At 42.6% G+C, this 20711-nt stretch overlaps 1 protein-coding gene across 2 annotated transcripts in view; it reads right to left on the bottom strand.

Moving 5' to 3' along the window:
- Positions 1-1559: 1559 nt before the first annotated feature.
- HS1BP3 (HCLS1 binding protein 3) overlaps positions 1560-20711 on the bottom strand; it is a 54499-nt gene continuing 35347 nt past the window's right edge. For both annotated transcript variants that reach the window (XM_072143650.1, XM_072143649.1), the window contains exons 5-7: positions 10661-10830; positions 7837-7969; positions 1560-2800 (exon numbers count right to left, since the gene is read on the bottom strand). In XM_072143650.1, coding sequence (XP_071999751.1) covers positions 2572-2800; positions 7837-7969; positions 10661-10830 — 532 coding nt within the window. In that variant the 3' untranslated portion in view covers positions 1560-2571. The remainder of the gene's footprint in view (positions 2801-7836; positions 7970-10660; positions 10831-20711) is intronic.

Genomic DNA, 20711 nt, shown 5'->3' with positions numbered 1-20711 from the left:
ATCACCAGTTACCAAGCGGTGAAGAAACCAAATCTTGTTGCATTGGTGTGAAGTCAATATTATTTATACAATATGTGGGAGAGATCGGGAAGGGCAACAAAGTTGTCTCTCTATTCTGGATCACAGATGATACTGAGCATGGAAGCATCTGCAATGCTTTTCTCCATAAAGGAAGTAGTACCTCACCGATCCATCAGTGCCCATGTTCTGATGCTTCCCAAGTCATCAGCCATTTATATGTATGCTGCCCTTCAGTGATGATGTTCTTAGGTTGGAGATACCTTGTGACTTTAGAAAACATCTTGGAAATTTCCCAAGTACCAGCTAATACTATAAGGCAGTGGTGGCGAACCAATGGCACGGGTGCCGGAGACAGCTCTCAGAGCCCTCTCTGTAGGCACCCCACAGTCCCCAAGAGCACAGGACTTGCCGTGCTCAGTGCTATTGTAACACGCTGCCTGGGACTACTAGAGGTAGTGGGAAAGTTGGCAATGATTGGGTTTTCAATGTAGTTTGGGTACTCTGTCTCTAAAAGGTTCACCATCACAGCTATAAGGTAAGAAGCCAAGTAGCAAATCTTTACATTATTGGATTTACTCTGGTTTACTTCCTCCTCATCCAATTTCCTCTAGGGTCAACGACCAAGAATTTCCATAATACATAGTAATTCCTCAGCAACACATGATGGATTTGTATGAGGAGACCAGACATTCCTACCTGCTTCAAATCAATTCTAAAGAGGTCACTGAGTCATGAGTTATGTTCACATGTAAGGACAAGCTTAATTCCGGAAATGTCTGAGGTAAGCCAGACGGGAGGCTCGGTCAGGCCACCGCTGTGTTTAGATTGAGTCGTATGATAGATAGCGTAATTAGATACACAAAGATAATAGTAAAAATCGCATTAAAAGTGATAGATTTTGTAGATGTGGGATTAGATATGAAAGCATACGATTGCATATGTGCTAAAATAACAGATAAAAACATGTAGATACAAAGGCGGAGCAAGAAGTGGAAACATTATCAAAGAGGCATGAGGCCTTAAGATCTCTGGAGGTGTCATGTGGTTTCTGCCATTAAGAGTGGAAAATCGTGAGGTGGGACAATGGATTTGTTTATCCACCATATCCCATTAATAAGATTTTGATAATTTGAGTCACTATCTTGATCTCTGGAGGGGTCTTGTAGTATCTGACAAGTGGTCGGATGAGTGACAGGAGCGGAGCACCATGGTTGATAGCAGGTCGGAGCCATGTACCTTGTACAGTTGTATACCACTGGACCCAAATATTGTGTTTTGTCTCAAATTTTGGAAGACTAACCTTGCAGGAAAAGTGCCATAATGGGAAACTGCAGAACTTGGCAATGTAGGCTTCTTCTACCAACATTTGCTCTTCACGGTGTAGTGTGCCATTATACGCCACTTCAATCCATTAAAGAATATTCCGGATCTGAAGTTGTATTCCAGCAACGAAGTTTCCTTAGCGACTAATACTGACTCCTTTTGTAGGGATTTGTGCAATATTTATAGCAACACAGAAACAAATAAATGACATAATCTTGTGGAGATTTCAGGCACTAAATTTATAACAACGGAAAATAATTCAGTCACAATGGAGCACGGTTTGCATATCACTCCATCGCCACCACACAATCCAGGAGATGAATGTAAGGAAAGTGCGGGGACTTTACCGCTCACAGGCTGCTTATATTATAGTAATATCATCCATGACAAAAAGTAATTGCCCCCCCCCCCCAACTTAAAGACTACCTATATCTTAAAGATTTTTTCCTATCTAGGTCCAACCCCTTTAATACTTGGTCCTGAATGTCCTGTTTTTGCATCTGCACTTACAGTACCATAGAAAATCACATATACAAAGTAACTATAAAACCTGAAATTCACTACAAACACATGATTGGTCATTTATTGACAGATATCACTTATATTTTAGCATAAAAATCAAGACCTAACTTACTAGATGATTCACTAGATGGATTGCATAGAATAATTTGGGTTTTCTAGGCCACCTGCTGCGCCACAATATCTAGATGGGTCTTCAAATTGGGACAAATCAGTTATGAAAATTTAGTAGAGCCCTATTGTGAGTGCCCATTGTGTTTTAGGATGGGCAGTGTTTTAGTTTGAAGGCTTAATGGGGTTATAATGACAGCACCACCGCAGGATACATTAGGTATTACATCAGACCATTTAGTGTACCTACATACTGAGTCCTCCAGAGACAGGATTTTGTAATACATGACTGTAAGAGAAGCCAACAAGTTTTCTATACCCCTGTGGCGCCTCCACAGGAGAAGTGCAGCATTACAATCAAATATAATCAGTGTTGTGTCCATCTGCATATAAGTTGTGTAGACCAGTCATCCCTAATAACGAGAACAGTAAGGCCTACTAGGAGTTGCAGTGCATCGCCAATTTCATGATTGATTCACGCTCTACAGTAAGGTTCTGCCTACCTTCCTAATCACTAGGGGAGGTAGCTGAAGAGGCTGCTGTTTATACAGGGTTTAAAGGACACTTCAAAAGGAATGCAAGATCAGCACCAGCCCTTCAAAACAGACTGAGTGATTCACCGTCTGCAGCCTCGTTCTCTTTAATGTATCGGAGGATGTCTGACTCGTCCATGGCCTGTACATTGGGCTCAGAGGGCTTTGTCTGTGACAGGCTGGCAGAAATTTTGGGCTCCTTGAGAAATGAGGGCTTGGCCGGTATTTGAGGTTTTGGCTTATTCTTTGTCTTTTTTCCAAGATTCAAAAGTTTCTCCAAATCTTCTTCAACCCTGAAGGCAAAAGAGAAAATAATGAAGAACGTCAGATGTAAACCCAAGAGATAGTAACAAATATGCATCGCGTAGGAAATGTGAATGGGCTGCAGTAGTGTGGCACCTGGATAACCACAGACGTGAACAGTGAGCGGATATTGATGGCCATAAAGAATAGGACATTAGAGAAAACCCCTAGACAAATGTTTTTACTAGTGAAAGCCATGAAAACTACTGTACAAATTAGGCTTTTGTGACAGAGTGGTCACATCAATAGCTATGCCTAGTATAAAAGTTATAATTAACACTACTGATATCTTCAACTATGGTCCAGTCCTCCTAGAGCTCTGTGCTTAGTTGGATGGTGGCATATTGACCAGCAGACCTTTCTTGAACTTCAGGCTAGAGCATTATTGTCAAATGTGCTATGTGTATATCATATCCTGACTCCAGGTTATTGACTTGTCAAATCGTAATCCACACTTTGTCTCCAGTTTTTAGATTTTGTCTCAAAGTTGCATGGCCTGATCATCCATGGTACTTCAGTCCAAAATAGACTGCCTTTACAATATTCACCTTTGGCCATCCTGACCTCCATGTGATTCTACACCATGTAAAGCAGGGGTCTCAAACTCAATTTACCTGGGGGCCGCTGGAGGTAGATTCTGGGTAAGGCTGGGCCGCATCAAGTTTTCCACACAAAATGCACTTACAAAATATCATTATTCAGATTCAAATGTCATGGCGTCTCCCAGGAAAGCCCCGAGCGGGGAGACGTGTTTTCTCTATGAACGCATCCTGTGCACCGAGGGGTCCCAAGCTCCTACCGCACTGAGCCCAGGACACTCCATCCCCCCCTCCCCCCCGGTACTTGTCTCCCCGTGTCCCTCCCATCGAAGAAGATGAAGTCGCCGCTCTGACCTGCACCAAGTACCGGAGGGAAGGGGATTAACCGGTTACGGGCCCTTTCCTGTTTTTTCATGTCCATTTTTCACTCCCCACCTTCAAAAATCTATAACTTTTTTATTTTTACACGTAAAGAGCTGTCTGACGGCTTGTTTTCTGCGTAACAAATTGCACTTCATAGTGATGGTATTAAATATTACATGCCATGTACTCGGAAGCGGGAAAAAAATTCCAAATGCAATGAAAATGGTGAAAAAACGCATTTGCGCCATTTTCTTGTGGGCTTGGATATTGCATCTTTCACTGAGCGCTCCAAATGACTTGTCTACTTTATTCTTTGGGTCGGTACGATTAAGGGGATACCAAATTTGTTATAGGTTTATAATGTTTTTTACAAAATTAAAACCTCCTGTACAAAAATTATTTTTTTGATTTTGCCAACTTCTGGCGCTAATAACTTTTTCATACTTTAGTGTACGGAGCTGTGGGTGGTGTCATTTTTTGCGAAATTTGATAATATTTTCAATGATATCATTTTTAGGACTGTACGTCCTTTTGATCACTTTTTATAGATTTTTTATATTTTTCAAAATGGCAAAAAAGTGGCATTTTCGACTTTGGGCGCTATTTTCCGTTACGGGGTTAAAAGCATTGAAAAACCATTATCATATTTTGATAGATCGGGCATTTTCGGACACGTCGATACCTGATGTGTTTATGATTTTTACTGTTTATTTATATTTATGTCAGTTCTAGGGAAAGGGGGGTGATTTGAAATTTTAGGTTTTTTTATTATAATTTTTTTTTTTTAAACTTTTTTGTATTTTTATTTATACTATTTTTCAGACTCCCTAGGGTACTTTAACCCCAGGTTGTCTGATCGATCCTATCATATACTGCCATACTACAGTATGGCAATATATGGGGATTTTCCTCCTCATTCATTACAATGTGCTATCAGCACATTGTAATGAAGGGGTTAAAACGAAATAGCCTCGGGTCTTCGGAAGACCCGAGGCTACCATGGAGACGGATCGCCGCCCCCCGATGACGTCACGGGGAGTGGCGATCCCAGGTAAGATGGCGGCACCCATGCGCCGCTATCTTTTTGAGGCTGCTGGCAGCTTTGCCGGCAGCTATCGCTGTGCAAACACCCACGATCGGTGCTAGCACCGATCGCGGGTGTTACCGGTAAGCCTTTGCTGCAATATGCAGCAAAGACTTACCGGCTATGGAGAGGGCTCAGCCCGTGAGCCCTCTCCATGCAGCGTGACCCGACCGTGAATACACGGCGGGCGGTGCTTTTCCAGGTGGGGGCCGCAAAATATTGTCCCGCGGGCCACAGTTGGCCCGCGGGCCGCGAGTTTGAGACCCCTGATGTAAAGTGACCAAACCACCATTTAGTTGAGCCGCAACCTGGAGAACCTCCATATCTCCATGAAAGGTAAAGAACCGGCAGTTTCCATAAGTCCAACAAACTGCAACTGGGTGCACCAAATCGGTTAAGGTTCTACTCCGTACCATGTATGACTAAACAGATGATCACCATGTAAAGTGACCATGGCCAAACCACTATTGAGCTGAGAAGAAATCTGGAGAACATCCATGTCTCCATGAAAGATAATGAGCGCCAGTTGGCTGTGCCAATTCGGTTGATGTTCTACTCCAGACCATGTATGACTAAACTGTTGGTCAATACTCATGATATTTTTCCATCTAGGCCTGTAGCGTGACGAGCAGACATTCTCTAATTTCAAAGGAAGGTTTCATCATCAGGATAGAGGGAATTCTTTACCCGAAGACTTTGGCATACTATATTGTGAAGGCCAACTTAAAGAGTTGCTCTTTTTTAAATTGCCAATATCTTCATAAGGGTAAAAGTGACTTCTTCTGGATCAACGTAGTAGATAAGTGAGTACGATATGTCTTTTTGCAGCCTCATAGGCTGTATCGTACGCAGTCTACGCAGCTTCTGAGATAACAGTTCTTCAGACACTTTCTTCATTAGAAACCAAAATCTTTCCAGCCCCGTGTCCGCAGATCAATCAGGATTAAAGATTCAGTCTTCTTTAACAATTTGTTCTCATAACACTATGTTCATCTGGCTTAGTCAAAAGTCCAAAAGTCTCACTGGAATAGAGACAAGTATGTACTTAGAGGGACAATTCTGGAATGAAGCTGGAAAACTAGAGCACAGTTCATCCGCCATAATTTTTTGTTTTACCTTAAATCAAATAAATAAGCACGAAGACCCAGGCTGTCTGGTGCCCTGGACATTTTTGATACTGGAGTCCAATAATGAGGATAGGTCATCAGCAATAGATTGTTGGGGGTCAAACAACCGGATCTCACACCAATTAGTTGTCTTGGGCTGCCTCCAAGTGCACCATATACGGGAGGGAGCTGAAATACCATGGCATCGGCACTATACAACAGACAGAACCTTCATATAGCCATAGCCATAGGTGGGATGATCAGGACCATTTCAGTCCATCACTGTGTGTGGGCAGAGTAATCAGGACTCTCACTGTCAATCAGTGTGTGTGGGCAGGTAATCAGGACTCTCACTGTCAATCAGTGTGTGTGGGCAGGTAATCAGGACTCTCACTGCCAATCAGTGTGTGTGGGCAGGTAATCAGGACTCTCACTGCCAATCAGTGTGTGTGGGCAGGTAATCGGGACTCTCACTGCCAATCAGTGTGTGTGGGCTGAGTAATCAGGACTCTCACTGCCAATCACTGTGTGTGGGTGCGGTAATCAAGACTCCATGTCTAGTTTATGAGTCCTGTCTCTATTTGCTCTGCTATTAACCCAGAAATTGTTCTCCAAATCATATAAGGCTATATACATCACAACTCCAGTTCTCTCCCTCTGTTCTACTCTTATCTTGGATAGGGCAATAAAATTGCCGGGTTTCTTTTTTGGGGTTCATTTTGACAGTGTGTACTTCTGCTTGGACTCAAAGTAATCATCTGTGGAACCAGACAGTGTTTTATCCTCTAAAGCCCCAACATGGGACAATGAGGCGTCCCTGCAAGGTCTATCCGTGTAACGTATCCCTATGCATGCCGGCAGTTGAACTCTGTCTCATGTGTCTGGCCAGCCGGAAGCAACTCTCTGGTCTGGTCAATAGATTAAGAGCCCAATATGAGGATCACTCTTAAAATTGACACAGCTTTAAAGTTAGAATTGCAGTGTTACTGTATAACTTTAATCTCCCATCTGCAAGAAAACCCTCTCTCACTGCATTGCTTTATGATCCAAACCTGCACCCCTCACCCCATAAAGTCCTGTGCACACTGTTACTATACAACTACTTTCCCATTTACTACAGCCGGTGTTGTGGCTTTCCTGCTCGTGTCTGGATTAATCCCTAAGGTAAACTACTCCAGGAGACAAGGAGCAGAGATACCCAGAACCGGTTATAATATATAACTATAAATCACTGTTATGTCATGCCCGCGCCTGTGACTCATCTTTCCCTCTTGGAGTAAATGTCGCTATGCAGAGTTGTCTAGGACGGGACGCTCTGTGTACTCAAACAATATCCTGGAGACCTTATCAGTAATAATTTTCTATCCTCACCACTCTCACTTTATGATTGATTTTACCCCAAGAAAACTGCCCAGGACCAAGATCTTATCCTCATTATTCGGGATCATGGTCAGCACCGCTGTGTCACATCTTTAGAGACATCGCTGGACTCCTATCCTCCATTCCCTAGGAATTACACTGACATGAGACATCTCGATAAAAAACCTCAGAAAGAGGAGAAACTGTGTCCGGTCTATTGGTCTCTGCCCTCTTCATCTGGAACATCAAGTCATTTTCACCAGCACATGTGTCACAACGTCTGGTGACCATCATGATTTCTCTACAGTGTTGGTGAAGGGTAGTGGTCACGTCTGGTGGCTTGGAACCTTCCTGGGCACTTGTGGGCAATTCATACTGAAACCATGGATGACCAATGTACATACGTAAACTCCCCAGGGCTGGCAATTCTGAGGCCGATTTTACAAGCCTACTTCCGTTTTGCATAAATGAGGGACTGTCTTAACAAATCCGAGATAGCTGAGTAGTACATACCTGATAATCAACTGGCTAAGTCTCCGAAAGGAAAGCTCTTAACTCCCGACCCTAGTACATACCTGAATAATTCATCGGTGTCTTCCACAGTTGATAGTTTGAAGGAAGAATCATTACTGCATGCAGAGGGAAGCAATAAGGAGTCTCCTAGTTTCACAATCCCCCCGAGGTCCTGCTCTTCAAATAGTTTGATATCTAGAAGAAAACCATTCAGAATTTGACAAGGCATCTTAAACCAAACTGTTCTCTGTGTGACCATTTGCTCCAAAACATGTAAAATAAAAATAGGTTTTACAAATTGAGATAAAAAAAAAAAAAATCGCAGCTTGTGAAACCATGTCTATGTAAGCGTAGAACCAAGAAATCTGGAAAGACAAAGAGATCAGCTTCACAAGGAAGGCAACGGAGCTCTGACTTTGCAGCTGCACAAGTAGACACGTCAAAAACAGGACAAAATATAAAGATTGAACAAGTACATTTTCAGGAGCATGGTGCCACTTATTGCAAGTCGAAAAACTTGTAGGTAATGGATCTGCTTGATCAGTTTTCATACTTCTTCTACTGATCGGTCCTTGCCCGTACCTCTACCTGCAAAAGCCACTGTTTTCTCATTCTATCACCTTATTAAAGGAACATAAAAAATAAATCTATGAAGTCATGTGTGTGATTGTAGCTGGTGTTCACAATCCTCTAGTGGATCCTGACTACAAACAGCCCGCTCTGTAGTCAGGTGTATTACCCTTCACCAACTCTTCTTATTGATCCAGTGTCCTCTACTAGATATCACAGGCTTACTTCAGAGACTGAGATAAACCCTCTCAGTCGTGGAAGGAGAAATGGGGAGACATTATGCCAAGACCGAAGCATAAAGTATTTTTACCGTTACAACATTTTTTTTTCCAAAACCAGTCAACTCTTTCTACTCATTTTAAGATATTTGAAGCCAGGGGCATAACATGAAGCTGTTGGGTCCCATTGCATAGTTTGTATTAGGTTCTCCAACTGTATAGTATTGCTTTTCGGCCGCTAAAGACACATGGGCCGGGGTCCCACACCCTCAATTTACGTCCTTGTCTCAAGACAAAAAGAAAGGAAAGGTAGGACTCATGTATAACTGTACTAAAGGATAGGTAAAACATAGGACATGGAATAACATGGTACAACATGGTATAACCAGTTTAACTGCTTAATTTTGGCTACAACTTTCCCATAAATGACTTCTATTTTGCTCTTGTTTCAGTTGATAGTAAAGACGCAGAGAGATACGAGAAAATTCACCTGACGAAAAAAATATTTATGTAAGAAATACCATCGTGTAGACAAGTGATAACTCTTCTGGTGTTTTCCCATCTGCTCCGTGCTTCCTACACAAGAAGGCGGCAAACCCATGGAGAGCGGCGGTATATCATCTGTGTTATGACATGTAGGATTACATGTTCTCTCCTACTATAACATCAGCCATGGAACATCCAACCCCCACCCATTGTCTGGAGCAAAGTCGGAAGTTATGGACATAGAAAGGAAAATATGGCTTATCCTCTCCTGCTACAAATGGAAGGGTCAGAGAGAAACCTCCTAGCCTATTATTGGATATTACATAAGATTCTACCCCTTATGTAGACAGGAACAGGGGAATAAGTCGTTGTTTTGCCCCAATGGTAATGGTACATTGCTTCAACATTGAGTAATGTGTTACATATATTCTCTACAAATCACTGAAGTTATAAATACTCAAAAAACGTACCAATATTTAAGAACGTCATGAAGAAAGATCGAGGCAGGTCAGAGGTTTACATTGGTATAAATACTTTTTGCCCAAATTTTTCCTTCTGATCTTTATCAGGTCTAGAAACAGGAGATCTTTCCATTAGGAGGAGTCACAGATTTAGCTGGCATTGGCTCATTTGCATATTTTCCCAGAGAACATTGTTTGTCCATTGATTGGCTAAGATCAACTAAGCAATTCCTGAATCCTGAAAAGGGGGTACAGGGAGAAAGCTGCTGTAAGATACATCACTAGTGCCTCCTAATCTTGGGGGAAAGCCAGGAGCACCCAATGTACGTTAGATGAGCAGCTGAGCTTGGTCACTACAAATATAATTTGTATGGGCAGCTCTATACACAGACTGGATCTCTTAGAATGGGGTTGTACCAAGTTTCTACAGAACAGTTGGGGCCACTCACGAGAATGGAGGCCACTATTTTACTAATTGATGGAGCAGCAGGTCAAGCATGCATTCTACCACCCCCAAAACAATTAGTACAAAGGTCCATACCTCTCCCATTTCTCCAGGACCCATACCTAACACGGTCTACAGCTTTGTATGGTTATGTATGTGTAAACCAATGTTCACATTCGATTTGAACAAACCGGATCCATTGTTCCAAATGTGGCCAATGTCAAAGGGTTTTCCCTCAATTTATATAGTGTTCCAAGGCTCCAAAAGTTGCAGTGAAGACCAAATACTAAGGCTAGATACTAGCAAGTTCATGTGGCCAAAAAATCTGTATATGGACATTTATCTTCAAAATGAGGTGTCAAGCGTCAGCTTATATAAACAGACATGAAATGACTGGATTTTTATGCCATTTTTATGCTGTATTCCAGAATATGACGTCAGTCTTCATTTATGCCAAATGGTAGAATAGAAAAAATGTAATGCAACAGCGGGATGGAAAAGATGAAAAAATTGAAAATAAAATGAATAAACATAAAGGGAAGGTAAGAAAAGAAGCAGCTTTCAGGGAACACACTGAGCTCTGAACTTGAAGCTCCACAAGAAGAACATTACAGTGCAAATAGTGTACACATACTTCCAAATAGTTTCTATGTATCTAGTTTCTATTTTCTGAATTTTCAATGTCACAGGTTTTTACTTTACTCACCATCTGTCGCCTTATAAGTTTTCTTGCTTTTGGATGTATTAGTTGCACTTGTTTCAAACAATTCAGCGTCTGGATCTACTTCATCCGCAAACAGTGCAAGTGTGGGCTTAGGTGGCGACCTGGGATCTTTAGTTTTCTTAGTAATAATTTTCTTCTTTATCCGCTTTTCCCTGATGTATATGACAAGATATTAGTTGGTTAATCAAGTAAGATAACCAAATCATAAAAAAATTCATAACCTTAAAGAAAACTCCACACATTGAATGCAATATCGAAATGTTTCATTTGATGAAAAGCAATCCAAGCTAAATGAAAGTGTATATAAACCTGTACCTTGATAATCTAAGCACATTGTCAGCACACAGAACTAGAGGGATCATGCAGAGTCTGCTTACAGAGTCCCTGCCCACACTCTGGAATCTTACACTGACCATCACTGAGTAATAGGAACTAAAAAAAAATCTATAAATAATGAGTGAAGTAAGGGGTTAAAAATTATCTCTATTGTTTAAACATCACTAGGGGATTACAATTTGGGCAAACCCCTTTCATAAAAAATATATAATGTATATATATTAACATATACAGTATAGTTTTCCATTAGTGTTTTCATGTAAAAAGTGGTTTAATTTTTTTTTCCGGATCTCAGATATGAAGCCTGTGATTCCAGCTTTCCTCATCTAGTTATAAAGAAAGCCTGTGAGTCATTCTTCCTGCACCCACACATAGAGAAATCTGCTGATTCCTGTTTTCCCCACTTACACACAGAGAAAACCTGCGAGTCCGCTGCGGGTTCCTCTGCCTACACAGAGAAAGAATGTGAGTCCTGCTTCCTCCACCCACTTATAGAGAAAAAGCCTGTGAGTCCTGTCCACCACTCATAGAGAAAGCCTGTGTGTCCTGTCTACCACTCATAGAGAAAGCCAGTGAGTCCTGTCCACCACTCATAGAGAAAGCCTATGGGTTCTGCTTCCTCCACCCACTCATAGAGAAAGCCTGTGAGTCCTGTCCACCACTCATAGAGACAGCCTGTGAGTCCTGCTTCCTCCACCCACTCATAGAGAAAGCTTGTTGGTTCTAATTCCTTCAACTTCACAAAGAGAAATGCTGTGGGTCCTGCTTCCAAAACCCACATATTGAAAGCCTGCTAATGCTGTTCTGTTAAATCATACAATGCATAATTGTATTTGGAGATATTCTTGGCTATCTTGGCTTTTGTTGTAAACCTTGAACGCACAGGAGCCTTCATCTTACCTTTTTTACCTATTGGGATTTAACATTATTTTTATACAATGATGCCGGTATCTATATTTTATATGTGAAGAGCTGCTGTAATCAGACATGGTCACTACACAATGGGGCAGATTTACTTACCCGGTCCATTCGCGATCCAGCGGAGCGTTCTCAGTGGAGGATTCGGGTCTTCCGGCGATTCACTAAGGTAGTTCCCCCGATGTCCACTAGGTGTCGCTGCTGCGCTGAAGTTCGTCGGAGTGCACTGAAGTTCACCGTCCTACCCTGGGTGAAGGTAAGCGCGTGTCAAGTGACATTTTTTTTTTTTAAATGCGGCGGTTTTTCTGAATCCGTCGGGTTTTCAATTCAGGGAGAAAAAAAAAAAATTTTTTTTCGGATAACCTGTCAGAAAAACGCGATTCGGGCCCTTAGTAAATGACCCCCAATGTATGTGGTAGGCTCTGACTCAATCAATCAATCCATCCTAAGTACAGGAAAAACCCCTTAAAATCGATTCTGGCTACCCCATGTTATCTCCAATAGGAGCGATTAATGAAAAAAACACAAAGATGCTGAATAAGCTCCCCCTAGTGGTGGCTGCAGCCAGTCAGAAATTCTATGGTGCTCATTATCAGAAACTTGGAGGACAAACCCCATTAAAGATATATGCTACAACAAATCAGAAAAGAATTTCTACTTAGTATGCAGTATTACAGACAGTAGAGTTTAGAACGGAGGATTAATAGAAGCTCTCATACTGTGGCCTAAAACCCGATTAATAAAAATATAAGGCAGCGCTGTCCAATCCATAATCTGGTTTTAATTGAGTTTCAGGGTAACGCTTGCCTCCTGCTAATTAAGAAGATTTTACCCTAAGAATTGTGATGCTGCTATAATGTATTTTAACAAACTGCATTAAGACATGTTACACAGTCAAAAACTTTTTTTTTTAGGTGAAATATTAAATATTTTTTTAATATTCTACATAATGTGACTGGCAGGTTAAAGTTCTTAGGTTCTTAGTGCTTAGGAAGTATAACCTGTTATAACCTGTTTTTCCATGCTTAGGAAGTACAATGGGTGGTCTCTATATGATCACCTCTGTACTCTCTCGTGGGAAAACTGTAAAAATAGCACCGCCCACTTGACTCCCATGCCCAGAAACTAAACCTATGGAAGGTGAACATCAAACAAACTATTTGCTGTCTCCCAAAGCCATTCACAGCACATATACTTCTTGGCCAAGACTAGTAAGTGCGGGTCTGGGGTGGTCTAAAGATCTGCCTGATCCATCAAGTTATAACAGATCTATGATAATACCTTATTTTATTTTGGGTAGCTTTATGCCGCCTATAGACTTACTTTGTGCCAAATATTTGGTGCATCTTAATGGGGTTTCCCATGAAAGATCATATTTAACTTATGTTACAATTGTACTCAGTTTTATTGCTCTTTTAGCTCCTATCGCTCAGTGATGCTCAGTGTAAGATTCCAGAGTGTGGGCGGGGACTCTCTAAGCAGACACTTGATGATCCCTCTGTGCTATGAGATACTGTGTGCTGACAATGTGCTTAGATTATCAGGGTACAGGGTTTATATACACTTTCATTTAGCTCCTGAACATTCTACTAGTATCTGACACAGAGATTAGACAGATCAGAGATAAGAGACCCATGAAATGGATACATCACACAATGACACTCTCAGCTATGCTAACTCACTTACAATTCACACACAGTCAGCTCTGCTATAAAGACCTTATCTTTCCTGTAGAGTAAGTCTCTGCACACTGCTGCTTGCCAACAGACAGTGCCCGAGTCTGAGCTCGTCTTGTAATGCAGGGGGAGGGGCAGGAGGCAGAGAGCACTGCAGTGTGCAGATAAGAGAAGCTATTCATGAGAAGAATCTGACCATAGTCAGAAGATTTACAATCGGGCTCCAGGGGCAACCAAAATTGTAAATATAAGGACTGATAGAGAGAGGTTGGAATTATATCTTTGAAATGCTGCATTTGTTTGTTAACAGTGAATTAAAGAAAGTGGTTATTTTAATAATTGTTTCCATGTGGATACTCCTTTAAGGCCTCATGTTGACTTATAACAAGTATGGAATAGACGTAAGAAATGTAGCACAGACATGTAAGACAAGTGTTGGAGGATTTAGGAACTAAATTTCCCCCCAATGTATTTCTGTACTTAGGAAACACAAGACACTTGGCATGAATGTGCTGGAGAGTTCACAGAGATCTGACCCCTTTCTTGCAAGACGTTGGTGTAGGTTGACTCTCGTGGACATCCCCAGTATCTGCCCCCAAACACAATGGCTGATAATCTAAGATCATCCTTTGATCTTCATCCAAATTCCTCTATAATTTAGCATTAAAAAAGCCTTTATTTTTGCATTCCCCAAATTCACCCTGGGAGGCCTATTGTGAGTGACACCATGGGTAGAGCGATTGCTTATAATGTACACACAGCTAGACACAAGATAGAAGAACATTCTTTGTTGCTGAAGTTTAAATGACCTGGATAAATGCTTTCAAGTGCTAGAACTCAATAGTAAACTTTAGTTAAGAACTTTTCCTGCTAAGGAACGAAATGTCCTAATTATGTGTTTCCATAACTTAGCAACTGGGAAAATGGCTTGTCAGGTGATGGCTGCGGAGGAGACCGGAATCATAACACATTCCCAGAGCGCAGTCTGCGTCCCGCGTTGTTTAGATGTGTGCCTAATCTCCGCGCTCCCTCAGCGGTGCATACACAGAGGGAGTACAGGACAGATCTGAGCATCTGCAACTTCCAATCTATTTAGCTTGAAGTGCATCAATTGAAATGACTGTTAAATCCTACTGCGAATAAAAGGGGAGGTTCACTTTAACAACTACTTTAACTACACTTCATTTATAGGTATCTACTTTTTTGACGTTTTTGTTTTAAGAGGCGATAGGTAAACTAGTTACTTATCTGACTTAGTGGGTAAGGGGCGGTACAGACTACAAACAACTATAATGGGGCGGTCCAGACTACAAACAACTATAATGGGGCAGTCCAGACTACAAACAACTATAATGGGGCGGTCCAGACTACAAACAACTATAATGGGGCGGTCCAGACTACAAACAACTATAATGGGGCGGTCCAGACTACAAACAACTATAATGGGGCGGTCCAGACTACAAACAACTATAATGGGGCGGTCCAGACTACAAACAACTATAATGGGGCGGTCCAGACTACAAACAACTATAATGGGGCGGTCCAGACTACAAACAACTATAATGGTGCAGTCCAGACTACAAACAACTATAATGGGGCGGTCCAGACTACAGTTTGACAGCTGAACAACAATAAGTTCACTAATAAGGTTAACACAGGTCTAATACAGAATCTTTAGAGTTGAATTAATTAGTTATTGCTTAGAAGGCTGGACTATTTCTTACCCACAAATAACTATGAGAAGGCAGTTCAGCCTGCTAAATCTGACAGCAATATGTTCACTAATAAGATTATCACAAGTCCAATACAGAATCTTTGGAGCTGAACAATAAGCTAGTTACTACATAGGAGGCTGACTCTGTAGTCTGGACCGCCCCCTAGCCACAAATAACTATGAGAGGGGGCTGTCAAGTCTATGTAATCTGACAGCTGAGCAGTTATAAGTTCACTAATAAGGTTATCAAAAGTCTAATACAGAATCGTTAGAGTTGAATGGTAAATTAATTATTACTTAGTAGGTGGATTCTGTAGTCTGGACCGCCCTCTCTCCACAAATAACTATGAGAGGGGACGGTCAAGTCTATGTAATCTGACAGCTGAACAGTTATAAGTTCACTGATAAGATGATCACAATTCTAAAAACTAGTTATTACTTAGTGGACCAAGTCTTTGTCTGGACCAACTTTTACCCACTAATAACTAAGAGGCGGAGGGCCAGACTGCACAGTCTGATAGCTGGACACCAATAAATTTGCGAAGACAAGATGCTGGGGACCTGGGTTCAAGTCCCAGGGTTAACATCTGCAAAGAGTTTGTATGTTCTCTCCGTGTTTGCGTGGGTTTCCTCCTATCCTCCAGTTTCCTCCCACACTCCAAAACATACTGTTTTTTTCTCTCTTTCTATACCTCAAATAAGGAAGGCCCTAAACCAGAGACACTTTTCACTATTAGAGGGATTTTACAAAAATCTTAAAAAGCCCAAAAACAAAAAAGAATTAACCCTACATAGTTCTGGATTCCAGACCCACGATGAGCAAGATCGTGACTAAGACATAAATTCCCGAAACGCGTCAATCTGCCTGTACAGTCTACCTTGTTTGCGATGCAAGGTTTTTAGTAAAAAAAAGGCCAGATTTTCTTTTTGAAGCTGACCCTTGAAATGCGCCGAAACACGTGACGTCGAGGAGACCTGCTGGGGCGGACATGGCTGTCAATCCCTGGATTAGACCACCCACAGGACTTTTTAGGAGAGATTACATGACCACCAAGAGGACTCCATGTTCAGTGTTACACTATTGCTTTAAAAATCATGGATTCTAGTACTTTTCCTTGCATCAAACTATGGAAAGGAAACACAGAATGAACAAAGGAAGGGGGGAAGGGGGCACCAGCAGGGGATTTTGTGTTCCTTTAATGAATCACATATTTTTTAATTAGGGCAGACATCTATAAATAGCGTCTTTGTATTATTCATGCTTATTTCACAAGTTTATACATTATGTTCCATTTATTTTTGGATTTATGTCCGATGAAGGATTCGATTAGTGTTCCGTATTTGGTGATTATATTAGTACACGTTTTGAGATGTCGGTGGGAGTTACCTACGACAACGCCCCACCAATTTCTGCATTCTGCATTTGCCTCATCATTCTCCAATCTTTGTCTTTCCACCCTTTGTGTGCCCCATAAAACATGTGACACGGACTGTACTGTACAAAAGACAAATAAAAATACCGCACTTACAGTACCAGACAAACATCTCCCACCGTACACCCAGACATATGTAAACCATTAGCGTTGATGTAACCAGGGCTACAATACGCTGTGCGCTGTCAATGTGTCGTACATTTCACCGTCTTCATCGCTCGGCAAAACTTGATAGCAAAATAGAGGAATTTTGCCGATAGATAATTGTGCAGCGAAACCTTTCAGTGAAATATGAAGGTTGTCCGTGAATTTGGCAGCGTCCTATAAACATCCTTTGGTTTCAGGGATGGAAACGGTTTCTATTTTTAAGAGCGTTGAAGTTTGTTCCATAAATGTTTCTCCATGTCCAAATTTAGAAACGTTAAAGTGGCAAAAAGATGATAAAATAGGGTGGAGAAGGGTCTTCTCATGACCTGCTTCACATATGCCGGGTCTCTAGTGACACTGCTATGGATCATAATGTCGGATCTGTTATATTTAATCTGTTCATGGATGTGACTTTATTATCCCCGGATACCACTATGACTGGAGATGGTTCCCAGTGTGCCCCATTACAGGAGGTGACAAGATGTTACCCTACCAATACTACAAGGGCTATGAATACAGGTCACACAGCTATGCATTGGTGTTTATTTATGGAGGCGTCAATGGAGATGAAATAAACTGTAGTCCCTCCATATGCTGTGTAAATTGTACTGCAGGCGGTATGTTATATAGCACAAAGAGCAGATCAGACTGTACAAACAACAGTGTCCAGGAGGAGCTGAGTACATTGTACATAGTGTCCTATTTGCAGGCAGCATCTTATAGAGCAGGAGGAGCTGAACAGAATGCACATATTGTCCTATCTGAAGGCTGCATGTTATAGAGCAGGATGAGCTGAGCACATTGTATATAGTGTCCTATCTGCAGGCAGCATCTTATAGAGCAGGGGAAGTTAAGCAGATTGTACATAGTGTCCTATCCGCTGGCAGCATGTTATAGAGCTGAGGGGGCTGAGCAGATGATACATAGTGTGCTATCTGCTGGCAGCATGTTATAGAGCAGGTGGAGCTGAGCAGATGATACATAGTGTGCTATCTGCTGGCAGCATGCTATAGAGCAGGGGGAGCTGAGCAGATGGTACATAGTTTCCTATCTGCAGGCAGCATGTTATGGAGCAGGAGGAGATGAGCAGATTGGACATAGGGTCCTATATGCAGAGAGCATGTTAAAGAGCAGGAGGAGCTGAGTAGATTGTACACAATGGGGCACATTTACTTACCTGGTCCTGTCGCAATCCCGCAGTGCGTTGTCCGATGAGGATTCAGGTCCGGCGCGATTCAATAGGGTGTCGCTGCTACGCCGAGGTCCGCCGGAGTTCACCTTCATCTTCCTGGTGCATGTGAGTGCGTGATATTGCGACACATTTAGCTTTTTAAATTCCAAGGTTTTTCCGAATCCGTCGGGTTGTCCGACGACAACGCCCCACCAATTTCTGTCGTGTGCATGCAGCCACAATCTGATCGCGTGGGCCAAAAACCCCGGGGCAATTTGGAAAACCAGACACAGTCGCGGTCCATGGACCCTTAGTAAATGTGCCCCAATGTCCTATATGCAGGCAGCATGGTATAGAGCAGGAGGAGCGGAGCAGATTGTCCTATCTTTTAGACCAGGGGATATTGAGCAAAATTGGTTTAACTTGTATTGTATTATAAAGCCTTCGGTCTCTATCCTTCCTACCTATGGATCAAAAGCTACTTGCAGGAAACCCCCAACACGTGACGTAAAAATTCATGGTGCATTTAGCTTGCCGTAGTTACATTTTCTTCCCATAGAGCAGATCTGAATATTTATGTTGGTGTCAGGTTCTGGCCCATAATCTCCTTACAGGAAAAGGGTCGAGACCAACTTTCTTTCCTGAAAAAATTGCGTTTTACGACTTTCTAGGGAGTATATGATATTACTCACATCCTCTAGTGCAGGTCCCTTTGTAAAGGAACATTGAAAACCAACAAACAGTGAGATGTCTTCTTCCCGAGTTACACCTAAATCATAAAAGACACAAACCTTAATGTGAGATTTTTTAGTGAGGTTTAAAACTTTTTTGTCTAATTTTATAGCGTTCAGATTCAGCATTTAGATTAAATAAACTGGTTGCTGTCCACAGTATTATATGCCTGCTCTAGGGGGTCTCCTGTATTATATGCCTGCTCTAGGGGGTCTCCTGTATTATATGCCTGCTCTAGGGGGTCTCCTGTATTATACATCTGCTCTAGGGGGTCTCCTGTATTATATGCCTGCTCTAGGGGGGGTCTGCAGTATTACATATCTGCTGTAGGGGGGTCTCCAGTATTACGTATATGCTGTAGGGGGTCTGCAGTATTATAGGTCTGCTCTGGGGGGGGGGGGGGGGGTCTCCAGTATTATAGGTCTGCTCTGGGGGGGGTCTGCAGTATTATACATCTGCTGTAGGGTGGGTCTACAGTATTATACATCTGCTCTAGGGTCGTCTCCAGTATTATACGTCTGCTCTAGGAAGGGGGGTCTCCATTATTATACGTCTGCTCTAGGAAGGGGGGTCTCCAGTATAATACGTCTGCTCTAGGAAGGGGGGTCTCCAGTATTATACGTCTGCTCTAGGAAGGGGGGTCTCCAGTATTATACGTCTGCTCTAGGAAGGGGGGTCTCCAGTATTATACGTCTGCTCTAGGAAGGGGGGTCTCCAGTATTATACGTCTGCTCTAGGAAGGGGGGTCTCCAGTATTATACGTCTGCTCTAGGAAGGGGGGGTCTCCAGTATTATACGTCTGCTCTAGGAAGGGGGGTCTCCAGTATTATACGTCTGCTCTAGGAAGGGGGGTCTCCATTATTATACGTCTGCTCTAGGAAGGGGGGTCTCCAGTATAATACGTCTGCTCTAGGAAGGGGGGTCTCCAGTATTATACGTCTGCTCTAGGAAGGGGGGTCTCCAGTATTATACGTCTGCTCTAGGAAGGGGGGGGTCTCCAGTATTATACGTCTGCTCTAGGAAGGGGGGTCTCCAGTATTATACGTCTGCTCTAGGAAGGGGGGTCTCCAGTATTATACGTCTGCTCTAGGAAGGGGGGTCTCCAGTATTATACGTCTGCTCTAGGAAGGGGGGTCTCCAGTATTATACGTCTGCTCTAGGAAGGGGGGGTCTCCAGTATTATACGTCTGCTCTAGGAAGGGGGGTCTCCAGTATTATACGTCTGCTCTAGGAAGGGGGGTCTCCAGTATTATACGTCTGCTCTAGAAAGGGGGGTCTCCAGTATTATATGTCTGCTCTAGGGGGGTTTCCAGTATTATATGTCTGCTCTAAGGGGGTCTCCAGTATTATTACCATCTGGTTTGTGCCCTGTGTTGTAGTCTGCTCTTGGGCCTGTAGTAGTTATTAGCATTTTGTGCTGTACTGTGGTTTTTGGTGCTAGGATCTAGAGCGCTGGTTACTAGTGCGGCCCATTTGAAGTTTAGCGGGCCATTAAACCAATAAAGGTTGTGCACCTCTGTGCTAGCTAAATGGTGATTTGGTACACTAAACCACCAGTCCATAAGGAACTGTGGGAGGTTTAGTACCAATTTGCAGCGACAGACCCGCTTTAAAGGGGTTATCCGGGTTTAAAAATGTTTTTATGGCCGGGCTGGGGAGGGCTAGTTAAACATAAACTTACCTCCTCCGGCACTGCCGATGTCCCGCGCCGCGGTCCCTTCGATCCGTGCCCCTGTAAACAAACAGGGGCACGGAAGCCGCGCACAGTGAGCTTCCGGTCCACGTTGTGGACGGCTCCTCCCATCCGTCCCTATCTCTCAGCGTTGTAAGCGCTGGGAGATGGTGCGCATGGGAGCATCCGGCCGGCCGGAAGCTCCCTGTGCGCCCTTGTACTGAAACCGGCGCA

Source organism: Engystomops pustulosus, chromosome 3, assembly GCF_040894005.1.
Source record: "Engystomops pustulosus chromosome 3, aEngPut4.maternal, whole genome shotgun sequence".
NCBI classification, from domain to species: domain Eukaryota; kingdom Metazoa; phylum Chordata; class Amphibia; order Anura; family Leptodactylidae; genus Engystomops; species Engystomops pustulosus.
The sequence above is the reverse complement of the archived record's forward strand: the minus strand, read 5'-3'. Positions and strand labels throughout refer to the sequence as shown.